The sequence below is a fragment of the Dendropsophus ebraccatus genome, chromosome 15 (assembly GCF_027789765.1).
Source record: "Dendropsophus ebraccatus isolate aDenEbr1 chromosome 15, aDenEbr1.pat, whole genome shotgun sequence".
NCBI lineage: Eukaryota > Metazoa > Chordata > Amphibia > Anura > Hylidae > Dendropsophus > Dendropsophus ebraccatus.
In genome coordinates, this window is record NC_091468.1 from 69,092,545 (window position 1) to 69,119,107 (window position 26,563).

General features: G+C 45.5%; 1 protein-coding gene and 1 long non-coding RNA gene across 2 annotated transcripts in view; one reads left to right on the forward strand and one right to left on the reverse strand.

Annotated features, from left to right (window-relative positions):
• The window catches only part of CNST (consortin, connexin sorting protein), a 62,715-nt gene extending 38,368 nt beyond the window's left edge, over positions 1-24,347 (reverse strand). Inside the window, exons 1-3 of the mRNA XM_069954326.1 lie at positions 24,198-24,347; positions 5,283-5,707; positions 2,666-2,862 (exon numbers count right to left, since the gene is read on the reverse strand). Coding sequence (XP_069810427.1) covers positions 2,666-2,862; positions 5,283-5,676 — 591 coding nt within the window. The 5' untranslated portion in view covers positions 5,677-5,707; positions 24,198-24,347. The remainder of the gene's footprint in view (positions 1-2,665; positions 2,863-5,282; positions 5,708-24,197) is intronic.
• LOC138774483 (uncharacterized) lies at positions 15,205-16,695 on the forward strand. The gene is made up of 2 exons (XR_011360327.1): positions 15,205-15,354; positions 16,014-16,695. It is a non-coding gene; the product is annotated as an uncharacterized lncRNA (long non-coding RNA).
• Positions 24,348-26,563: the final 2,216 nt, after the last annotated feature.

Sequence of the window (26,563 nt, forward strand, 5' to 3'; positions counted from 1 at the left end):
AGGGACATTCACACGTTCCGCGATTACAGTCTGTGCACAGATGATGCGTTACCGACCGGAATCAAGGAACTTCCAGCATCATCATTCATTATGATGCTGGGAGCTCCAAATCTGCTTCAATCTTTGCATTACTGTACTGGTACAACCATGCATCAGTGTCAGTACAGTAGCACAAAGATACCATCAGATACATCACTTTTTTTTTTTTCACATGAGCTGATTGGGATTTCAGTGGTGCAGTCCTTTTTTGAAGCGTCAACTAATTCCTGCACTCAATCCTGTTCTTTCTCCGTGCACCGACCCACCTCTATGTACTGGGGGCTGGCCCTCCATCCCCCAGTGCAACCATATCCCATCCTTTACGTGACACGGCTCCATTGACTTTAATGTAGCAGTGTCATAGAGGGAATATCGACACGCTTGGGTGGGCGGGCCTGCCACCAGTGCATAGAGCTAAAGCGTGTATGGGAAAAGAGCAGCGTGAGCGCAGTAGTTAAAAAAAAACGGACTGCGCCACTAGGATCCCCGCATCGGCGCCGATTGGTTGATGTTAAAAAAAAAAAGCAACATACCTGATGGTACCTTCACTTTAAGCTGATTCGGAGCTCCCGGCATCATAATAAATGACGATTTTGGGAGCTCCGCATTCTGTTCCACAGCACATCTACCGTATTTATGTTATTACTCCTAAATGCACCCAGAGGTTTCCGGCCCGGCTTACTGTGTAGTGTAGGTAACTCATCAGTACATTTACAGCCTGAAAAACCCTGAAAAAAGGATAGTTCAGCTCATGACCACTTTACTCAACATGGCAACTAATTTTATGGCAATTCTCTAATATTTTATTTTTATATAACAGAATGATCTGGATTCACTTGTAATATAATGCGGTGCAGCAATGATTCCAGATTGTTTCATTGGTGGATGGTCTGAAGCAGGAAAGACTTAAAGGGGTTGTCCAGCGAAAATGTTTTTCTTTCAAATCAACTGGTTTCAGAAAGTTATATAGATTTGTAATTTACTTCTATTTAAAAATCTCAACTCCCCCCCTACTTATCAGCTGCTGTATGCCCCGCAGGAAGTGTTGTTTTATTTTCAGTATGACACAGTGCTCTCTGCTGCCACCTCTGTCCATGTCAGGAACTGTGCAGGGCAGGAGAGGTTTTCTCCTGTTCTAGAAAGTTCCTGTCTCGGCCAGAGAAGCCAGCAGAAAGCACTGTGTATGAATGAAAATAAAATAACACTTCCTGCAAGGCATACAGCAGCTGATAAGTTGGGGAAGACTTGAGATTTTTAAATAGAACTAAATTAGAAATCTATATAACTTTCTGACACCAGTCGATTTAAAAAAAAATAAGATTTTCGCCGGACAACCCCTGTATGAATCTGTATAGTCTGGAGGAAAGGGGACACACAATCAAAACTTTATCCATCCATCTTTTATAACAGAAGTCAATGGAAAAACAGATCACAATGGATGCATACAAATAAGGCCCCCTTCACATGTCCGGAAAAAACACGTTCCGGAAAATAGATCCAGATTTTTTAGAACATGTCTTATGTTTGTCCGGAATTCCGGCCCGGGCGCCCCCATAGAAGTCTACGGGAGCCTTAAAATCCCGGATGCTTTCCTGATGGACACCCGTTCTTCCGCTAACCCCCCCAACCACACACCCCCCGTACCTCAGCGGCGCCGCTGGACCCCCCCCCCCATTTTGCCCCCCACCCAGACCCCCTGGACTGCTGAACACCCCAAACCCCCCCCCCCTTCACACACACTCACCTCAGCGTCTGGCCGTCCCCCCCAGAACCTTAGCAGTGCTGCCAAATGGACCCCTAGACCTCAGAGGGGCGTGATTCAAAGACCTGCGCTCCGCCAACGTCCTCTCTGGCTTGCGTTCCACGATGGGAGTGCGCCGATGTCTTCCGCGTGTGAAAGACGCAAAGCGCCCCCGCCGTGGAACGCAAGCCAGAGAGGACGTTGGCGGAGCGCAGGTCTTTGAATCACGCCCCTCTGGCCGTGATTACAGCGCTGGAAGCCGCCCAGGACCCGGATAACTACGCCCAGGACCATGACTAGTTCAGCCCACCATGACTACTTAGGGCTGATTAGCATATGGCCCGGGACTTCACAAATGTAAGTGTGCGGGGTAATAAAAGGAGGGGACGGAGGGGACAGGGGGATGTTTGGGGAGCGTGCTGGGTGATGTACCAGCACGTTTCCTTATCAACGGGGGCAATTTCGGCGTGATTGGTTCCCTTTAAAGGGCTAAATAACGTTCAAGAGGGAAGTGTTTTTAAATTAAAAAAAAAAAACCTGAAGAACAAAGGGGACACAATCTGGGGTTATTTAGGGAAAAGGTCAGAAACCGCACAAGAAAATATTACTTTTCTGAAAGAGTAGTAGATGCTTGGAACAACCTCCAAGCAGATGTGGTTAGCAAATGTACAGTAACAGAGGAAATGATATGCTGGACTATTATTTGTGTGCGGGAGTCTCCTAACCACCAGACTTACCTGCATTATTACCCCGCCATCAAGAAACCAGAAACTGAGGGCAGTGAAAAAGGATTGCAATGAGTAAAATAGAACAGAAGAGAATGTATACAGACTATCCTCTCCCTCCAGCCGCCACATGACCAGGAGCCAGGTGTCAGGGACCTACCTGGTGAAGGCACGCGGGGAGCATTCTGCCATCAGCCTGCCCAAACCCTTCCCGGATAAGGGAGAACAGCGATTCTCGAAGTTCCTTCCGATTCTTGTGCTCCGGATTAACCAGCGAGTCGAGTGCGGCCACGTCGTGAGCAGAATCCGCACATTTGCTGACTTCTGGGACGGATATATCAGCGGATACAGAAAGCCCTAGAGGATTAAGTTATCGAGATAGTAAAAGCAAGATAATGGTGCAACGCTCTGCAGGAAAAAATAGAATTTTTACTTTAAAGGGGTACTCCAGCTAAATATTTTTTCTTTCAAATCAACTGGTTTCAGAAAGTTATATAGGTTGTAATTTACTTCTATTTAAAAATCTCCAGTCTTCCAGTACTTATCAGCTGCTGTATGTCCTGCAGGAAGTGGTGTATTCTCTCCAGTCTGACACAGTGCTCTCTGCTGCCACCTCTGTCCATGTCAGCAACTGTCCAGAGCAGGAGAGGTTTTCTATGGGGATTTGCTCCTGCTCTGGACATTTCTTGACATGGGCAGAGGTGGCAGCAGAGAGCACTGTGTCAGACTGGAAAGAATACACCACTTCCTGCAGGACATACAGCAGCTGATAAGTACTGGAAGTCTGGAGATTTTTAAATAGAAGTAAATTACAAATCTATATAACTTTCTGAAAACAGTCGAATTGACAGAAAAAGATGACCCCTTTAAGGGGTTTGTAAAACTCCAGTAATATTTATGCTTTCACTGCAATGTGTATGACAGGCTATACGAGCATAAAAAGCTCCTGATCCTGTGACATCATTGCCCGCTCAGCCAATCAGTGACTGAGGCAGGACAACACTGCTGTCACTGACGGGATCAGCAGGTACTTTCTGTGGGGTCGTAACAAAAACAGATAGCTGGTAGATACAGGAGACTGGACGCTGAACTGGTGCCGCTGCGGGGGAATTGGGACAGGTAACTATGACTCCTTTATGATGCCCAGAGTACCTCTTTAAGGACTGAGCCCATAGAGTAAGCCTTTGGTCACATACTATATCTATATATACACCTAGACCTCTGCGTATTTTCAGCCAGAGATTTTCTGTTGTGGAAATGTCCGATATTCTCGGAGGATTTCTAAGCTATGGATGACCTCCGAGGCAACTCAGAGGAAAAACCTGCCGGTTGCTAATATGCTACAACGTGGACTGCAGTCATATCTGCAAGACGGCTACCACACACCCTGTACCCCCCTGAGCCAACCCGGGATCCTCCTTAGGCTGGGTTCACACTGCGTTTTTGCAGGAAAAAAAAAACGGATGAAAAACGGATTGCAAAAACGGATGCATTTGTGTGCATGCGTTTTGATCTGTTTTTCCATTGACTTCCATTATAAAAAAAATGAATCAAAACGGATCAGTTTTTTTGACGGACGCAAAAACGTTGCTGACACTATTTTTTTTGTCCGTTAAAAAAACGGATCCCTTAAACGTATGCTGAAAACGCAGTGTGAACCTAGCCTTACTAACATACAGCGAGTGAGCTGAACAGCCTTCAGCATAGAACATTGTGGATTGCTGCGGCTGGAATCTTTCTATATAACCCTATATAACCATCGTCAGTGGCGGCCCACCGTCACATCGACCTATGACCTATCCCCAATGGACAATATACAAGACAAACAATATTAGGCACAGACTCACATAGAAATAAGTTTTCTATATAATTTTTCAATAGTATTGTATGTATGAAAAAAAATATTTTATCCATAGCACTTTAGAAAAAGAATTCTGTTTGTGCTATGCAGTATCCCACAGTGCAGTCAGTGGCGGCGCCCCCTGCTGGTCCCTGTTCTGCCGATTTCTGGATTTACAAGTGTCATTGCCGGCCTTCTCACCAGGAGCATTAATACCTTTGTGCATCTGATCATTATATACTTCCATGAGCCTCGCTCTATGGATCTATGTGTAGCACTGGTTTTCATTTATATATTCAGACTTCTAGAAGTGCATAAAGGAAGTACCGTATGTGTTGTTTTTAAAAGACGCACTTTTTAGCAAAAAATACGATATAACAATTGCCTGCATCTTATATTCCGCAGTTCAACAGTGTTAGACCGTCCTGACCGCTTCCGGAAAGGTTTAGGCTAAACGCCAATTCAGCCCTGTGTCCAACAGCTGAGCGATCTGTGCAGCTACTCACAGCCGCACAGTCCTCTCCCTATCACCGATCACCGGGGCAGGAAAGGAGTCTCCTCTAGATTGCTGCGCGTTACAGAACCCAAAACAGGGCTGAAGGACACGCAGATCCTTCAGTGATGGCACGGCCATGTGAGGAGTGTGCACTACAGATACTGTAGGTAGGGACAATCTGTATTGTAAGATTTTGTGTGTGTATGGTGATGTAGCAGAAGTGTGTGTGTGTGTGTGTGCATGGTGATGTAGCAGAAGTGTGTGTGCGTGCGTGTGTGCATGGTGATGTAGCAGAAGTGTGTGTGTATATTGATTCAGCAATGTGTGTGTGTGTATGGTGATGTAGCAGAAGTGTTTGTGTATATTCATACAGCACTGTGTGTGTGTGTGTGTGTGTGTGTGTGGTAATGTAGCAGAAACTCATAAAGGTTATGATGTTACCTGCAGATTTTCCGTTCTGCGTTTTCTTATTTTTATTGCTGCGTCTCCCGGCCACGCGTTTCCCTTTAGTGGAGGCAACGTCCTTGGCCGTCAAAGGAGCGAAGGCCAAGCTTTCCACCGCCGTCCGATCCTCCTCGCAGCTCTTCCTGCAGCTAAGTTGCCCGCACATCAGGTTGCAGTTTTCATTGTTATTAATGCTATCCTGGGCATCTCTATTGTGCACGCCGATGTCGCTGTTCCCGGTCAGGGGCCGCTCACTGGTTACGTTGTTCTCGTTCAGGTCAGAAGCCATCTGATGAGAGGTCTTCTCTGTTTCAGCATTCGGACCATCCACCAGGCCATCCTCTGCGTTGGGGTGCAGCAAGCCTGTTTGTGCGGTTTCCTCTTTGTTCATTGTGACAAAAATTAGACAACTTCAACCATGCCTAGAAGAGTAACGGGAAACGATATGAGATCAGGAGACATCTGCCCAACCTCACCAGCCACAGGTGAATAGTCTAAAGGACGTACTGATACCCTGTTTCCCCTGAAAATAAGACCTAGGAGAGGTTTTGCTGAGTTACTATATATAAGGCCCCCCTCGAAAGTAAGAGCTAGCAAAGTTTTTCTTTGGAAGCATGCCTGCCAAACAAAACACCAGGGCATGCAGCTGTAATACTTTTTATTCTGCTGCCGTTGTCCCCTACCTTCACCGTCCATTGCAGAGCAGCTGCATGCAGGACATAAAGACCGTCACCTTCCCCCAATCCCGATGTTCCCTTCTGCGTCCGTCACTTGTAAAGGTACAGCTAAGACCTCAAAAGGCGCCATCCCCTTGTCCCCTACCGCCAAGATGTAGAGCTGCACACAGTCTGCTGTTACCCTGTCGCCTGCTGCCATTCCATTAACTGTTCCTGCTGTGCTGTACGAGTGTGCTGAGGTGAGCTCCCCCTGGTGGCCTGAAGCCGCCATACCGTACGTTGTGCCTGCTGTGCTGTAGGAGTGCGCTTTGGTGAGCTCCCCCTGGTGGCTGGAAGCTGCCATACCATACACTGTCCCTGCTGTGCTGTAAGAGTGTGCTGTGGTGAGCTCCCCCTGGTGGCCGGAAGTCGCCATACCGTACACTGTCTCTGCTGTGCATGTGATGTTAATTCTTCTTCAAGGAAAAATAAGACACACCCTGAATATAAGACCTAGTGCATCTTTGGCAGCAAAAATAAATCTAAGACACTGTCTTTATTTTTGAGGAAACACAACAGGACTAAAGGACAAGAACAGTATAAGCCCTTGAAGTTTTTCATTAACATGAAATGTCAAACAAGCTTCAAACCTGAATCTCATGTGATTAATAAGACATTGACAGGGAATTAGCAGCGCAGCCTTACATGGACACAGCGCGCTCCAATGAACTGGTATCTGATGGTTGTGCCAAGACATCGCTGGGCCTCAAAGCAAGAGAGCAACCGTAAACTGTGTCCGAAACATACAAAGTGTGTCAAAATGAGATAACATGACATTAAAAGGGGAACTATCAGCAGGTTAGACTAATAAAACCTGCACATATGCCCCTAGTGTGCATGGGACGCTGAGGAGGAGCTATGTCTCTTATAGTATGTGTCTTACCTTCCTCCTCGGCACCGTTCCTGCTGTTAGCAGTGTAATCCTCAGTCCGGAGCACCGTTAGGAGCACTGCCCTGTCCCCAGAGCATGAGGCGGATGCTCTTTGTAATGATAATGAATGGAGCAGAGGGGCCGGCACATGCTCTGGGGGCGGGGCAATGCTATTGGCCGGTATATACAATACGTGAGTGCACGGAACGTGGGAATAACGCCCAACAACAAAAGTACAGGATATAGTAGGAAAAGAAAAAGAACATTTGCCTGTCACATGGGAATATGTATGTGCCAGTCTGGTACGGCAGCTGTTGGCTAAGCAAGCATTTGGCACAATGTTACTGAACGTGCCCGGACAGCCACACTAAAAACTACTGGCCCACATAGCAATACTGCCCCCTGCTGGTCATATCTAGCACAAAACATGAGCAGATAGAGGAATACCACCACCTGCTGGTCATATCTAGTATAGAACATGAGCAGCTATAGCAATACTGCCCCCTGCTGGTCATATCTAGTATAGAACATGAGCAGCTATAGCAATACTGCCCCCTGCTGGTCATATCTAGTATAGAACATGAGCAGCTATAGCAATACTGCCCCCTGCTGGTCATATCTAGTATAGAACATGAGCAGCTATAGAAATACTGCCCCCTGCTGGTCATATCTAGTATAGAACATGAGCAGCTATAGAAATACTGCCCCCTGCTGGTCATATCTAGTATAGAACATGAGCAGCTATAGAAATACTGCCCCCTGCTGGTCATATCTAGTATAGAACATGAGCAGCTATAGAAATACTGCCCCCTGCTGGTCATATCTAGTATAGAACATGAGCAGCTATAGAAATACTGCCCCCTGCTGGTCATATCTAGTATAGAACATGAGCAGCTATAGAAATACTGCCCCTGCTGGTCATATCTAGTATAGAACATGAACAGCTATAGCAATACTGCCCCCTGCTGGTCATATCTAGTATAGAACATGAGCAGCTATAGCAATACTGCCCCCTGCTGGTCATATCTAGTATAGAACATGAGCAGCTATAGCAATACTGCCCCCTGCTGGTCATATCTAGTATAGAACATGAGCAGCTATAGCAATACTGCCCCCTGCTGGTCATATCTAGTATAGAACATGAGCAGCTATAGCAATACTGCCCCCTGCTGGTCATATCTAGTATAGAACATGAGCAGCTATAGCAATACTGCCCCCTGCTGGTCATATCTAGTATAGAACATGAGCAGCTAGTTGTGACCAGCAGGGGGCAGTATTCCTCTAGCAGACAGCAATGTAAACCAATATTTTTACAGATACTTTGGCATGTTTTTTTTTTTTTAAACACCAATTCAAGTGTTGCAGCTGGTGGTGCGGTAATCAGCAAACATTTTATAGGAAACAATAAAGGATCCTGACAAAGCATATATACCTATATAGGGTGTGTCAGATATCTGTCAGAACACCGTGTGCTGTGATGTCATGAAATCTGATGCAGACAAGTAGAAAAGATTATTGATTCGATATTAGCACAACTCCAGCATGCTCCAGACCGATCGTTCAGCATTTGATTCCTTATGGTAAAAGTAGGAAGATGCAGCGTTAGGGAGTCCGGGAAAGTAGGGATACAGCTTATGGCCTATGGCCGCATCCATGTTTTCCAGCACTCACTAGCCTTGCATCCAAATGCCGGACGATCCGACTGGAGAATGCTGGAGTTCTGCTCATACCTATTATAAATCCACTACAAGGAATGGGTTAGGACTATTTATGCACCTACAGGTACTATACAATATACTGACTAAGCACCGGCTATAGCCTAGACAGTACATATCTCAATAATCAATAATCCATATAAAGTTGGGATAAACAATTGTGCTTGATTAGAAAAGTCCCCAACCAACTTTCCACCTTCCTCCACTAAGGGCCCTATTACCCACACATATCTGACAGATTTTGGAAGCCAAAGCCAGGAATGGATTTGATAAGAGGAGAAATTTCAGTCTTTCCTTTATGACCTGTTCCCTGCCCAACCTGTTCGGAGCTGTGTGCATTGATCCAGTGCTGCCACCAGTGCTCGGAGACCCTCCAGTGTATTACAAGCACATTTTTTATTATAATTGTTATATAGACATCCCTGGCTGTCACTTGGCAGCGCTCTTTGTATTTATACTCCTTTGTTTCTATCATTGTCCTATTGTTTATACAGACAGTTAGCAACCAACCTAGTCGGCAAACGCAGCTCCGCCTGAGGCCAGGGTGCTCCCCATCATGAAGATTAGCGGAATGGAAATATCCAGATATGTAATTACATCAGCCAAGACGTCGTAATGTTATATGAAAGATAATGTGTATGCAACCAGCAGGGACGGATTACCCGCTATTGCACTACTTTGTATCTGATGAAATGAGGTCTGCACTCCTGAAACGCGTCATATTGTGCTACATATCAATTGCTAATTATTTTTAAATTAAATTTATTTGCCTATTTATCCTGGATTTCTCTGAACACCTTTCTTGGTCAGCGCTGGCCTTGGAAGTAACATAGTCCTTTTTATGCATTATCTTTTATTGGATTTCCCACTAGACACTGGTGGTCTAGTCCCTAGGGTGGCACCTAACTGGAAAGGGGCAACACAGAGACAATAATTAAACATTTTATTTATTTATTTTTTTTAAAAGGGTACGAGTGATTTATTTATTTTTATTTTTTCAAATCAACTGGTTTCAGAAAGAGGAGTGGCGCTTCGCTTAGTTGAAATCAGCAATTTGCTCATCTCTAGTAACTAGGTGTATGGTGCCCTAAATGAGGGCAACATAAAGGGTGAGAAATGTTAAAAAGATCAGTGTATTACTTATCATTTATTCTGTTCTACTGTTCTCCTAATATGCAGGAGATTAGGCTTTCTGCCACACCTCTCCCCTCACCCCCCAGCTGCAGATTGACAGCTACAGTCTTATATCTCCTCTCCTGAATGGGCTTCTAAGGGACGCATTACACGGCCTGATATTCTAGATAAGGCAGGGTTCAAGCTTTGTTTTTTTCCATGCGTTTTTACAAAAAAGGATTAAAAAAAAAACAACTGAAAAACGTTGTCGACCACGCGTCTTGATCCGTTTTTCTTACAATAGTTTAAAGAAAGAAAAAAAAACCTTCAAATCTGTTACTCTGTAAAGTGGGGCGATGTTGAGGTGTATATATATACATTCACCGCTTACAATCAGAGACAGCAGATGCAAATCTCAGGACACTATGGGGAGCTCCGGCCGTCTAGGTTATGGCTACACATCTATTTGTTAGACAAATCTGGAAGATCTCTACTCAAATTTGTATTTCACTAACAAACCATTTACTATCCCCCACCTCAGCACATTTACCCCCGGCCTCAAAGAGCTGAAGAAAAAGTTAAAAATAAATAAGTTCCAGACTTCCTGAAGAAACCCGGTGTAATGTGCAGGTTGGGTGGGTTTAGTGCAGCAAATGCATTTACCCTTTCAGAAAGATACATCTTACTGTCCCTATTATAAACGTTTCTCTCTCCCTCAGGGCCGTATTACACGGGGCGATTATCGTTCGAAAAATCGTTAGATCGTTCGGATTGAAACGATAATCGTTTTGTGTAATAGCAGACAACGATTAAACGACCAACGAGAAATCGTTGGTCGTTTGATAGAATTCTGACCTATTTTTATCATTTGATCGTTTGCAAATCGTTCGGTGAAGTCATAGCTGAAACGTACGCAATAGTGACGACAAAACGGCCGCAAGAACGATCATAAGTAAGGATCATTGTTCTGTGTAATTGGGCAAACGATTTCGGGTCATTTGCCAAAGTGGTCGTTCAAAATGGTTTATCATTAATCGTTAGTCATCAAAGAAATTGTTTGTCGTAATAGTACCCTAAGGGCCCTATTCCACCGGACGATTATCGTTTGCATAATCGTTAACGATTAACGATCTCAAACGACCGCTATTGGGAAAGACCTGAAAACGTTCACTCATTTCCATGGAACGAAAATCGTTACTTATGATCGTAATTGCGATTGTTTTTTCTTTGCTATTTATTCTCTATTGCGTTCGTATCTATTGTGAACAACCAAACGACGTCTTATTCAATGCGAACGAGCAACGATAAAAATAGGTCCAGGTCTTATAAAGCGATCAACGATTTCTCGTTCGGGCGTTAATCGTTAACTGCATTTCAACCGAACGATTATCGCGTAGATTCGAACGATTTAACGATAATCTGAACGATAATCGTCCGGTGGAATAGGGCCCTAAGTCTACTCATGAAGATACAGACTGCCTTTGCAGTCTGTATCTAATACTTTACCTAATCCTCTTCTTTGGTGGAGTAATGCCAGGCGTAGCCATCTTGATGACATCAATTGCGTTCCAGCGCTGGAACGCAAGTGACGGAATCAATATGGCGGCACCCGGCCCTGCTGCACCGAAACAGAGGAGTGGGTAAAGTATAATATACAGGCTGCAAGCTGCAGAGAACAGGGACGTTAGATAATACACAGTGATCTTGCACTGTATATTGCGAGATCACTGTGTATTAATGGAGCGGCGGGCAAAGGATCATGGGAACCTATCCTGTTTCTCTGCATGGCGGGAGTTTCCTGTCTCGTGCTGACTCTTTTGAAAAGAGCCGGCATGAGACAAAGTGATTAAAGTAAAAGGAAAGGAAAGGTGATTAACGAAAAAAAACACGGCAGTAGAAATCAACAGGCCGTAAATTTGTCCATAATTGTGGAGGAGGATACATTTACAGAATGTGCAAATGAGTGAGGCCTTAAAGGGGCTCCCCATCTCAGTAGACAGACTTAAGGTACTACTACACCAAGCGATTTTTTGACAACTAATGATCAACGATCTCAAACAACCGCTACGGCAAACGATTCAATATCGTTCGCCCAATTACACGGAACGATGATCGTTACTTATGAACGTTCTTGCGGTCGTTTTGTTGTTGCTATTGCGCACGTTTCAGCTATGACTTCTTATTACACTGAACGATGTGCGAACAATCAAACGATAAAAATAGGTCAGAATTCTATCAAACGACCAACAATTTCTCATTGGTCGTTTAATCGTTGTCTGCTATTACACATAACGATCATTTAAATCCGAACCATCTAACGATTTTTCGAACAATAATCGTCCCGTGTAATAAGGCCCTTAAATTTGTACCTAGCAGTCAGACTCCACCCCACCCCCACACACTAAAAAAAATAGAATTATATATACTTAGCTCTTAGGGGGATATACACCAATAAAATAAACATTTACTCCCAAAATGCACAGGACGTCGCGTGTTCCACCCGATATTATCCTACAATAACTTGCCGTGAGCGTCACTAATTCTACAAGACTTCAAGCCAAGGGTGTGAAATGCAATAAACCTGAATTTTACAAGTAAAACATCAGTAAGAAATTGTCATTTCAAACTCATAAAACTGATGATGATTTTTATAACTGCGACCAACAAGTCTATAACCGGAACAACAATGAAGTCTATAAATCCTGTGACCACGGGCTGAGCCGCTGATGTCACCGACCCAACACTGAGCACATGAGTAATTGTACGGGGGGAGGGGGAGTATTGCCGATAATAGTCATCACTTTGTGTTTCGGGATAAGGAATATTAGACAAATATACGAAGTCCGGTTCGTATCAAAGTGTGAACCAACTAGACCACTCGAAACAGGACAACAGCTAAATCTCCAGATCCATTGGGACGCCACCATCCCCAGGCGAAGAACACGAAACGCACTTAGGGGTGGTGCCGTCCCAATGGTGTCTGATACTGTGGTTACTATATGGATCGGTGGTTTCACATATATATGAGGCTTGGTGCCTCTCTGCAATATGGATGTGTACTGATGGGCACCAGCACTTAATAGGACATTACACCAGTATTCTGAGAGATCCTTCTTAGGATGATTTGTTGTGGGAAGTTTCGGCACTAACTTTATGTCAGGGATGGGGAACCTGCATAACTTTTCAAAACTTGGCAGGTTTGCCTAATCTTGATGTAAAGTTCGGGTTTCGTCCAAACCTTACACAAACCGCAATTTACTCTTCTATACTTACTTGTCCCCGCTCCCCTGATGTTCTTCTCTGATGTCCTGCCATAATCCAGTACAATCACTGACAGTCCTGCCTCAGTCAGTGATTGGCTGAGCAGGCTGTCGCTGTCCTGCCTCAGTCGGTGATTGGCTGAGCAGGCTGTCGCTGTCCTGCCTCAGTCAGTGATTGGCTGAGTGGGCTGTCGCTGTCCTGCCTCAGTCGGTGATTGGCTGAGCGGGCTGTCGCTGTCCTGCCTCAGTCGGTGATTGGTCAAACTAGGCGGCTGAACACACTGAAGAACCAGAGGAGACCACCAGGGGAGTGCAGGTGATTTTTTTTTTTTATATTTAGTTTTTTCGATCTTGTTCCAAACTTTGCGAAAAGTTGTGTTCAGTATAGAACCAAACTTTTTGCAAAGTTCCCGGTTTGGGAAGTTGGGTTTGCTTATCTCTACTTTCATATCATTATGTCTGTGTAATTAATAAATGAACTTTTACTTAGTATAAAATAAATTGATGAATGGCTACTAAGGCCTTATTCACACGTCCCCCAAAGTTGCCTGGGACCATAGACAATTTTAGGACCCATTGATTTCTATTAGACTATTCACGCGATCCAGGGTTTTGCAGTTTCTAGCGCAAACTGTTCGGCACTGTGAAGGAGTAAAAAGTTTTCTGTCAAAGAATGAAGGAAACCAGATCCAACTTCTGGACTAGTAACATGAGGCGCCATCACCGCGACACGGATCATATGTGCACAAGATACGCTACAACAGCTACCAGGGACTAATGTTACTGAATGGTACAACACAAGAGAAGCAGGTCCCCGAGCACAAGGAGCAGCTCATCTCTGCCACACAGGACCAGTATACGATCTGCCAAAATGTTACGGTTTGTCATCGCTATCTGAACTTGAACGCTCGGCACATGATTCTCCGCGGCTGCAGAAGTTGAATGGCGCCCTAGGACTGCCAGTAAAACATGGATACTGTCATTGGCCATAGACTATAGCAATGTTTTTATGACACTCCTAGGGCGGCATCAAACTTCTGCAGCCGCAGGGAATCATACACCGAGCGTTCGTGTTGAGATAGCGTTGCCAAACCAGAACATTTTGACAGATCCGCCCAACACTAAAACAAGTAAGCTACACATTGACAATGGATTTCTTAAAGGGGTATTCCACTCAAACATAACTTTTGATATGTTGCTGCCTATGGTGAGACTAACAATTCCTTCCATACTTGTTACTATCTATTCAGTCTCCTTCCTCCAGGTCTCAGCTACTGCTTTCTGCTCAAGACACAAAAAAAAAATCTGTGTCAGCTTTTCTCTCCGTCTCCCCCTCCCTTCTGAGACAGAAAATATAAACAAGTCCCTGGCAGGCTTTATCTGTAACTTTGTAGCTTCTTTGCAATGCTGGGAGGGTTATTCTTAGGTCAAAATGCTGTTGAACTTACTGAGATTAATTCTCCCAACATTACAAAGAAGCTACAAAGTTGCAGATAAAGACTGCCAGGGACTTGTTTACATCAGCAGGGGGGGAGGAGGACACAGAGAGAAAAGCTCACACACAGATTTTTGTGTCTTCAGCAGAAAGCAGCAGCTGAGAACTGAGGGAAGGAGACTGAAAAGATAATAACGTTATAAAGTATGGAAGGAATTGTTAGTCTCACCATGGGCAGCAACATATCAAAAGTTATGTTTGAGTGGAATACCCCTTTAAAGGCACTATCCATGCAGAAACTCCAGCATGGACATTGGGCATCTGGAGACAAGTGCACACTGGGCGGTCAGGATGGTTTGGCTACCATCTTATTCCCCGGAAGTATGGTGCCCCAGCCCCATTAATCTGGTAGGGACCCCTGCCAGATACGCAGTGGGGGTCAAGCAGTTGCCTCAGCCACCTGACAGTCCTACGCGCAGTTGTGTGGCTTCACAGCCATTGTCAGACAGAGAGTGAGGGCACGCGAGGACAATCCCTTTAAAATGGTCGACTTTTATGCCTGATGAGATGACCAGACTTAGTACTGAGCTATTTAGCATGCGACACCTGCCACCTCCTTCTTGCTTATTTTATGTCCTCGGACAAACAGCCAATTCAGCTTAGGAGCTAATAAATGCACGTCCGCCCTGGTTGCTAAGGACGCGCTGCCTAACAACCTTACTTAAAAGGCTGCAGCTGTTAAGGGTATCCATAGAAACCATTCCCTCAAGACTGCTGTTCAGCACTCACTAGGCACCGAGCGCACCATCCTCATCCTCGGGTCCATCATTCATTGTACTGGCGGAGGTGGTGGCTTCATCCGGGGTCACACCCTGCTCCCATCTGTCCAAGCTTCCGAGGGCTAACATTAGTGTAACCATACGAATGAGGTCAGGTGGGATCACACAACATGGAGTAAGGTTTGTCCAATAGACTCAAATCACCACTGGTTCCAGAATGAAAACTGCTAAGTGAATTGGCCAAGGAACCTGTGCGAGATGAGGCTGGCCATAAACTCCCTGCCAGCAAAACTTTTGACAGGACCAATTGGCCAATAGCATTGGGCGAAGTTACCGAAAGTTATGGTTCAACAATGTTTTTCCGAACCAGAGCGTTCGACATTTGACTCCCAGTATCTAGAGAAGTTGGATGCTGCCCTAGTGAGTCCTGGAAAACATGGGCATGTCCCATGGCTGTATTAATGTTTTCCCAGGACTCTCTAGGGCAGCATCCAACTTCTCTAGTAACTGGGAGTCAAATGCTGCCGAACTTAAAGGGGAACTATCAGCAGGTTAGACGAATCTAATCTGCTGATAGCCCCCTATAGCGCCTGGGACACTGGGGAGGAAGGTATGTCTCTTACCTTCCTCCTCAGTGCCGTTCCCGTGCTGTTACCAGTGTAATCCTCGGTCCGGAGCACCTTTAGGAGCACTGTCCCGCCCCCAGAGTGTAAGTAACTTGGCACTTTGGGGGCAGGGCAGTGAACTTACCGGTGCCCTGACCAAGGATTACACTGCTAACAGCACAGGAACTGTGGAGATTTGTCTAACCTGCTCATAGTTCCCCTTTAACCCTCCAGGGCAACATCCAGGACTCTCTAGGGCGGCACCCAACTTTGCCAGACACTGGACACACTGTCTAAAGCAGAGCATTCGGTTTGGACAAACGTTGCCGAACATGAAATTTTGTCACTACCGGCCAACCATCTAACGTCTAGGGAGGCCTTTACATATCTCCCCTCGATGGATGATGTTGGGGAGAGAGAAAACTGGATCTCAATATGCCCTATCCTATCAATCTTGGGGGATGTTGGAGGGGTCTGGTGGCATCTTACCACCTCTGCCCATTTATTCCAGTGAATTAAAGAAGCTCTATGATCTAAAAGTTTCTCCATAATAAAAGAAACGTAATAACTATAAATCTCTAATATAAGGAAGAAACAGCTCAGTGTAAATGAAGGGAACGGAGAGATTAGGAGTCTTCTGCCTACATGACTTGATGCATAAATCAGCCGGCAGGGTCTCCTGGAATAAAAGCCGCCGCCAATGCTGCTGGGTAATGTACGTGTAAATAATTCAGGGCCCATTACAACTTCTCAAAGGCCAGCGCAGCACAAAGGAGACTTACAGGACGGCTACAGTCAGGGGCCAAGAGGAAAGCCGGCAGCATGGAGGACGATCAGTGACAACACAGGCGGATGGACACATTGCTATCCTATCACCTGGGACCAATAAACAGGCCGAGTCTCTGCAGACATTAAATGGTTAATGAATGAAGAGTTTATCAGAGCAGAAAATCCAATCCAAGGCCATGCCAGTTATATGAGCAACCCCGTCCATCATTCAGAGACGGCTTCAGCATTCAGGACTGAGGGAGAATGGCTGCAGCATTTACACATATAATGGGGGGAGGGGCAACAGTATCAGGAGTTCCTAAATATCGGACAGTATCAGAGCTCCCATGTCCAGTCCGCAGAACACAGTCTGAATTCTACGGACGTGAGCATATGCTGCCTACCGCTGTGCCCAGCTTCAGCATTCAGGTGGTTCTCCTGACGTTATTGGGGACGTCACAGGGACACCCCAGGGATAGAGGGGCTACAGGACATGAAGGAAAGACATGGACAGCAGTACAGTATGAGGACTACCTGCAGAGGGGGTATATAGTATAGGGGAACAACTACCGTTGTATACAGTATGGGGGAACAACTACAGAGGGAGGGGGTATACAGTATGGGGACCTTACTGCAGATAGGGGATGTATACAGTAAGGGGTAACAACTACAAGGGGGGAGGAAGGTGGTATACAGTATAGGGTAGGGAGGTATACAATATGGGGACTACCTGCCAAGGGGGGAGGAAGGTATACAGTGTGGGGGCTACCTACAAAAGGACCTTACAGTATAGGAGCCTAAGGGTACTATTACACCAAGCAATTTTCCGACGACTAACGATTAACGATAAACGATCTTAAACGACCGCTAAGGCAAACGACCCGAAATCGTTCGCCCAAGTACACGAAACAATGATCGTTATTTATGATCGCTCTTGCGGTCGTTTAGTCGTCGCTATTGCGTACGTTTCAGCTGTGAATTCTTATTCCACCGAACAATGTGCAAACGATGAGCGAACAATCAAACGATAAAAATAGGTCCGGATCCTATTAAACGAGCAACGGTTTCTTGTTGATCGTTTAATCGTTGCCTGCTACTACACGAAATGATTATCGTTCAAATCCGAACGATTTACCTATTTGAACGATAATCGCTCCGTGTAATACCACCCTAACAGTGGGACATATAGTATGTCAGCTATCTACCATATAGATTGGGGATACAGTGTAGGGGCATATTGCCGTTCTCCAAAAATAAACCCTAGCCCTTTTCTCAGAAAAAAAAAAAAGACCCTGCCTTAGTTGCTGAGACATGTAGTGGCTAAGCCCCTATCTCATCCAAATCATCACCTGTCAATTTTCGGGTTCCATCCTGAAGGGGGATCTAGACTGTTCAGTACATAATGGAGCTATTACACATGTACCGCAGTTATAGCAGAGTGCATTGATACGCTGCGCAGTAACATCTGTTGTCTAGGGATAAATCAGCTGTCATTTCTATCCTAAGGGTATGTTCACACGGCGTGTATTAGCCGAGGGGAAAAATACGCAGTACAATACTAGGCAGGAATTTGGATGGAAGCCTTCAATATCAGTCACGGCCAAAGTGGTGGATCTGGGTGTAACGTTTTCCCAAGCAATATACTCGACATCGCTTGCAGTACGGCACACCAGGTCCACGTGAGCCCAACCGTCTAGCCTTCCTCTGGATCAACGCTGCGTGAGGATAGCTTCAACCGGACAGATTTCTTTCCCAGTCTTTCCATGTTACTAAGTACGGTAACTTTATTAGGTTATATATATATATATATATAGTTGACCATTACAGTTATAGCTCAGTTAGTCGGCAACACAAAGCTCCATGTCTCTCCATGTCAGGAACTGTCCAGAGCAGCAGCAAATCCCCATAGGAAACCTCTCCTGCTCCGCACAGTTCCTGACATGGACAGAGGTGGCAGCAGAGAGCACTGTGTCAGACTGGAGAGAATACACCACTTCCTGCAGGACATCCAGCAGCTGATAAGTACTGGAAGACTGGAGATTTTCAAATAGTAGTAAATTAGAAATGTATATAACTTTCTGACACCAGTCGATTTGAAAGAAAGCCTTTTTGCCAGAGTTCCCCTATAATGGTTGCCTCCCATATACAGAACCATTGTAAGGAGTGTAAAGAGTCCGGGTTTCTTCTTACGTGACTTCTTTATAGGGAATAGCAGGATTCTAGGTTATTCTGAACCTTATTTTTGCAGTATCCTCCATAGGCTGGCCATTGGCCAAGAGAACACTCCTTTCTGCTCCATTGGAATAATGTAGCCCTATAGGCATGTGGTGTGCCAGGTGTATATACTAAAGATACATCATAAGCGGGGTGTGAATACAGCCTTAGGTACAATCAAACGTATGTACAGTATATATGGCTTGTTCAGACTGGCTTCTAACCGGTGACAGGCACACAGCTGCTCGTATAGCGTTCCCAGGGGATCTATCTTCAGAACGCACACCTGTTCATTCTATATACTCCTCCACAGAAGGGATTTCCAAGGAAGGACATCTCTCAAGCAACCAGTCTGTTGTCCCATCAGCTGCCTAAGATTGGAGGGGGAAGGGTTAAATCTTATACAACCTATTCAGGGTACCATTCACAGTGTCTGCCCAAGGTATACATCAAGGGAGAACCCCAACACATACAACTGAGGGGTACCTCTGACCGATGAAAGCCCACAATGCGACTAGACATGAGCGAACCTTAACCATGCCTGAGATTGTCCAAACTCGAGCAGTCGGCATATGATTAGCGATGGCGAATGGAAGATGGATGCAGACATACGCCATAAGCTGTATCCATGTTGTCCAGGACTCCATCCATCTTCTTCAGCCATTGGTAATCAAACACTGCACGATCCGGGTCGGAGAATCCCAAGCATGTTCAAGATTCGCTCATCTCTTATCCTGACCGAGCAGCGGCCAATCAGTAATAGGATTGTAAGGAGGAGGATACCATATAAGCTAGAAGTATATACAGTATACAGATGCCGCTGCTCTCTTATTTTACAATATGCAAAAGTAGAGCCCGTAGAACCTCATTGAAGAGTCTCAAAACACAGGACTAGCCAGATATCCCTCCGGGAAGGACCCAGCCAAGGGGGGGGGGGGGGGGGGGGGGCGTCTTCTGTAGGGAAACCACCATATTAAGAGGCCCTATGAGTCAACGTAATGACAAGGGAAGAACCAATGCCAGGTATCCACATACAGCTGTTTCAGAGTGTTGCCCCTCATCAGCGTGGAGCAGAATTCTGGCTAAGTGGGAGCAATGCCTAGTAGAGCCATAAGAGAAACAGATCGCTGATCTCAGAGAGACCAGCCAAAGATAACACATCGACCGGCGGCCTGGGTCCTTCCCGGAGGGATATCTGGTTAGTCCTGTGTTTTGAGACTCTTTAAAGAGTCACTGTCGTATTTTTTTTTTTTTTTTTGCAGAAATCAATAGTCCAGGCGATTTTAAGAAACTTTGTAATTGGGTTTATTAGCCAAATCTGCCATTATCTGCATGTAAAAAGCCTTTTCCCAGGTCCCCCCCTCCTTCCTCTTTTTCATCCACTCTGAAAAATCTGAAAATTGTGACTTGTTGCAGGAGACGTCCCCTGTCTGCTCTAGGGAGAGGGGAGGGGGGAGGAGGAAGGAGGGAGTTAGCCGGCAGCAGAAAGCAGATAACAGAGGATTACAGGCACAGAGCTGGGGTCACCCGAGCCCAGACAGGTCACTGGTGACTGTCCCAGGAGATATCCCGTGAGGGATTTGTAGATTAACTCTTTGTTGACCTGTTTTGGTCTTTTCTTTAGCTCTCTCCATAGGAGAACAATGAAGACAGGGGGGAGAGCTTCAAACTGCTTTTTCATGATAAAAATGCATTTTTCGGATAATAAACCCAATTACAAAGTTTCTTAAAATCGCCTGGACTATTGATTTCTGCAAAAAAAAAATTCACGACAGTGACACTTTAATGAGGCTCCACAGGCTCCTCTTTGCTTATTGATGTTTCCCAGGGAGCAATGCACCTAGAATTTCACTGCATTGAGCGCTTTAGCCGGCAGCCGACTGTGTTTTCTTTGGCTGGTCTCCCTGAGATCAGTGATCTGTTTCCGTTATTTCTCATTTTAGAGTTTATTTTTTCCTTGAAGTTCTATGAAAATGTGTTCCTAAAACGCTTCGATGGAAAAATCACTGAGATCACTGACCACAATGTAAGTAGAGAGAGTCTTTGCTGGTTGCTAGGTGGCTCCTGCCCTAACTTTCCCTTAAGACCCTATTCCACCAACAGATCTGACGACAGATTATCTGCCAAAGATTTGAAGCCAAACCCAGGAACAGACTATAAACAGAGAACAGGTCATAAAGGAAAGCCTGAGATTTCTCCTCTTTTCAAATCCACTCCTGGGTTTGGCTTTAAATCTTTGGCAGATAATCTGTCGTCAGATCTGTTGGTGGAATAGGGCCTTTAGTGATGGAAATAAAAAAAAAATAAAAAAATAATTATATATATATATATATATATATATATATATATACACACACACATACATATATACACATACATATAAACACACACACAACCGTATGTGTGTGTGTGTGTGTATATATATATATATATATGGCGACATCTTGGATTATGAGCATAATTGGTTTCCGGGAACGAGCTTGGGATCCAAATCACTCGTATATCATGGAAAATTTTCCTATAAGAAATCATTGGAATGCAGATTAGTTCCACAACCCAAAAATGATGTAGGTGCAGTGTTCAGTGTCAGTAAAGAAATGGTATCAGTAAAGAAGGGGTTAATCTGTTAACTCTCCCTAAACACCCACACACCTCCCCAGGTGGCTGCTGGTTCCTAGTGCTGGCTAGGCTCTAGGGCTGGGTAATGTCCGTGCACTCAGGATCTAGGCTGTCTGAACACTGGAGTAGGAGGACGCCGCAGCCCCAATCACACTCAGTCCTCCAGCAGCAGGGAGAGGAGATATAGCCGAGCTGCTCGCTTCCACAGGAGGATCCCTGCAGTTCCAGCTCTCCTGAACGGGCACCAAAGGAGAGCCGGAAGGCATCCGCTCACGCTCTGAAACGCTCTCAGACCAAGTTACTTGTAATCCAAGGTTTTACAGCATAGACCTCAAAGTCTTCAGCCAGATTCGCCCTGCACGAGAACATTTCTCCATATTATAGTAAGCGCCGGAGCCGATCCCGATTATTTGCTGCTGTGTAAGTGTTAAAACCGCACGAGACCCCGAGGTCACTAGAAAAACCAATGCTGCATAACAGAAACCTGTAAAACCCTGTCTAATTAAACAGTCAAATACATGGCTAATAAAAATAATCTGAGGAGACTGCAAACAATAATCTACACACGGATGATGACACCGGGATCCAAAGATAGACAGATACTAACTAGGACACGGCCACACCTAGATCAGGTAAGCATGACCTGTCACTGTGCAACGGCCGAGTCATCACATTTTCTAAGCTGATTCACACGTCTAATAATAATACTGTGTGACCCACTTATATTTTATGTATCCTCCTCAGCCATGTGACTTATTAAAGGGGTACTCCAGAGAAGAAAATTTTCTTTCAAATCAACTGGTGTCAGAAAGATATAAAGACTTGTAATTAACTTCTAATTAAAAATCTCCAGCCTTCCAGTACTTATTATCTGCTGTATGTCCTGCAGGAAGTGGTGTATTCTCTCCAGTCTGACACAGTGCTCTCTGCTGCCACCTCTGTCCATGTCAGGAACTGTCCAGAGCAGGAGAGGTTTTCTATGGGGATTTGCTGCTGCTCTGGACAGTTCCTGACATGGACAGAGGTGGCAGCAGAGAGCACCGTGTCAGACTGGAGAGAATACACCACTTCCTGCAGGACATACAGCAGCTGATAAGTACTGGAAGACTGAAGATTTTGAAATAGAAGTAATTTATAAATATATATAACTTCCTGACAGCAGTTGATTTGAAAGAAAAATATTCCTCTGGAGTACCCCTTTAAGTGTATGGAGGACTCGTCTCAAGCTGGGTTACATGATCTTCCATTGACTTTAGCAGTCACTTATATAATTTGCATGTAATATAATATGTGTATTACCTTGGGAATTCCTACTGACTAGAGAAATTGGGTTAAACCAACCTCCCATTATCCTTATTACAAGGACCATTGTGGGTGGGTGGTCCACAAAGCGGCAGGACGTACAGCAATGGGGCAGAGAACTAGACACAAGGCCGGCTCCATGCTGGGGAAGCATGCCCGATCCATAGGATGACGCTATAGAGCAATGCAGCAAGCTAATTTCCTCTAGATGGAGAATAATATCTGTAGGATACGGCAGCCAATGGAATAAGGGACCTCCCAGTTGTCACTTATTCTGTAGTTACTAGGTGGATGATATGCAGGAATGTATCCGGACGCTGTCATCCAGTTCCAACAATACAGCTCAGGAATGAAACATAACAAGATGGCACAGAGGACAGGTCAGACAGCTTCCCCACGAAGATGCCCTGAAAATCACACTGACCCCTCCAGTATCCAGACACAGCACCTCCTGCCAACCTGTAACTCCAAGGCTAAACATTAAAGGGGTACTCCACTCAAACATAACTTTTGATATGTTGCTGCCCATGGTGAGACTAACAATTCCTTCCATACTTCTTGTTATCAATCCAGTCTTCTTCCCCCAGTTCTCAGCTGCTGCTTTCTGCTAAAAATACTAAAATCTGTGTGTGAGCTTTTCTCTCTGTCTCCCCCTCCTCCCCCTCCCTTCTGAGACGGCTGATGTAAACAAGTCCTTGACTGGCTTTATCTGCAACCTTGTAGCTTCTTTGTAATGCTGGGAGGGTTATTCTGAAGTCAAGTTGCTGATGAACTCACTGTGATTAACCGCTTTGGCATTACAAAGAAGCTACAATGTTTCAGATAAAGCCTGCCAAGGACTTGTTTACATCAGCCGTCTCGAAAGGTGGAGGAGGGGGAGACAGAGAGAAAAGCTCACACACAGATTTTTGTGTCTTCAGCAGAAAGCAGCAGCTGAGAACTGGGGGAAGGAGATGTGCACCTCTGGGATTATTAGTGCCCATCCTCAGACAGTCCGGGGAGTCGGACCCTGCAGCCCGGAGGGGGTCGCCCCTAGTTATTGGGGACCACTCAGGTCCTTCTCCATAGCCTGGCCAGTGATAGCGCTAACTACTGGCACATCCCATGCGGTAAATCAGTGGCCAAATCCTGTTTCCATTACAATCGGCTGACAATGACCAGCAACGGCCGATCACACAGCAGCGGCCGATCACACAGCAGTGGCCGATCACACAGCAGTGGCCGATCATTCTCCTGTGTGGATTCCCTTGGGGCTCCCCTGGAGGGCCCAGCAGCTGCATACAGCACATGGACAACCATGGATTTCCCTGGGGGCGATATACCTGCTGAAGGTCACATGACCCCCACTCCCAGGGATACACAGAAGGCTACGTTGTCCCTTTAATCCTGTATAATAGACAGTGATCAGCAGCTGATCCTCTGATCACCATAGAGTCACCACACACCTGAGTACAGGACGGAGCACTGTCCTCCCTGTCACCCAGCCCTCCTGCTGCCCCACACGTGACCACTCACCTCCCGCGTCCCGTTATCCGCCCCTCATCTCCGAGCTCAGCAGAAAATTTCCTTTCCTCGGGTTTTTCCGCTCGTCCTGTGTCAACTAGCAACCAAGATAACAGAGCAGAGAAGCCACCGAAGCGTCACGTGACACACCCGAGCCCACGTCACCCCAGGAGGGGGGAGGAGCCAAGGCTGAAGGCAGGGACATGGAGCGAATAGACAACGCACTGCACGCCGGGTAGAGGCAGATGGAACGCACACGTACGACGTTTTGAACACGTGACATGACAGGACGTGCAATAACTGACGTAGGGTTATAAGCAGGAGTCTAGAACAGCGCCACCAGGTGGATTTTTACTGGTATTTTTGTAAGGCAAAACAAAGCATTTTATTTCCACAATATACATATATATATATATATATATATATATATATATATATATATATATATATATATATATATATATATATATATATATATATATATACATATATATATATATATTTTTTTTTATACTAGTAGGGTGGAATAAAAAAAGAAACTCTTTCTATGTGTTGGAAGTTGATTTTATTTAAATGGCAGTGCAGTGAACATGACCAAATTTAGATATTTTTGTTATTTTTTTTTTCCAGCTACAAAAATGTGTCAGCCTATTCTTACCTCTCTGCGCTCCCCCGGTCGCCTCCTACTGCATGACAAATTCTTGTACCTGTGAAAAAGAATAATAAAAATCTCTAATTACAAAATATGTGTTATCTGTAATTATAATGTTATTGGATGTGGTGAATTAATATGTGGTGTGTCGTAAAATGCTCCAGCTTGCTTCGGGGGGGGGGGGGGGTGGGAGGGGAGGGGGGGGGGGGGGTCGCGGGGGGACGTACAGCATCCCGAGCCGTGTGGAGAGAGCCGTGCCCGACAGCAGCACAGTGGAGCGGAGCCTGCACAATCTAACAGTGCTCTGTGCAGAAGGATGGGTGCCGCTACGCTCTGGCCGCCAAGGGGGGGTTTATGAACATACTCGCAGCGGGATTAACATCCCGCTGCGAGTATGTAATGTCAATAGGGTTGAATGACAATGGATCCGCAGTGGATTTCGCAGCGTGAAATCCACTGCGGATCCGGTACGTGTGAACGTACCCTAAAGGGGAACTATCAGCAGGTTACACAAATCTACCCTGCGGATATGTCCCTATTGCACAGGAGACACCGAGGAGGAAGCTATGTGTCTTATAGTATGTGTCTCTTATAGTAGGTCCCTTACAGTGCGTCTCTTATAGCAGTGATTTTCAACCTTTTTGGAGCCGCGGCACACTTTTTATACTTAAAAAATCCCAGGGCACACCACCAACCAAAATGGCACAAAATGACACTAAAACAGTACATATTATACATATAGTTAATAATATAGATTCTAAATCTATTTATACTCACTCAGTGTGAAACCTGGGCCTGTTTTCTTCTCCCCCCTGCTTCTCTCCTGTACTTCTCTCCCCCGTGCTTCTCTCCCGTTTCTCCCCCATCCCCATGTTTCTCTCCCCCCTGCTTCTCTCCCCTGTTTCTCCCCCATCCCCAGGTTTCTCTCCCCCACCAGTACCTTCTCAGCACCATTCCCGTGCAGTTAATCATTTACTCCTCAGTTTACAAAGACCATCAGGAGCTCTGCCCACTCCCATAGCGCCAATCTGCCCCTTGTAATAAATATCAATAGAGCGGGCCACGCCGGTGCTATGGGGGCGGGCAGTGCTCCTGGAGGTCTCACCCAACCAAAGAGAAAACCACTAAGTGCATGTGAACGTTGCGGAGGATGAAGGTAAGAGACACGCTATAAGAGACACCCATTAGAGACGCACTATTAGACACAGACCCTCCTCCTCGGTGTCTCCTGTGCAATAGGGACATATCGGCGGGATAGATTTGTGTAACCTGCTGATATTTCCCCTAAAACACCACATTATAAGGTTAAAAACTTATAGATGTTAAAGGGAATGTTAACTTCTGATGTGCCGTATGCCAAAGCCACAGCCCATTGACTCCCATTATAGAAAGCAAAAAACACATGGCCACGTACTTACCTGTAGCTGCCGTATACTATGGCGTCGTTGACTACACTTTTGTATACAGCAAAATTAAACTTAAAGTGAACAGAACACAGTGTGAAGCCCAAGGACAGAGCCATTTATGTGGTCACGTGATCCCCTTATGGTCTCCAGGACTCATTGTTGGTCTGGGGGCAGCACTGCTCATAGATGCTCCTGGGCACCGCCTGAATCCTGAGTGACTGCTCTGCAGCGACCCCGTGACGTCACAGCGCACCTCCCAGCAGCGCCACGCCCCCTACACGGCCGCCAACAAACACACGTGACTCCTGCTCGCGGTCATG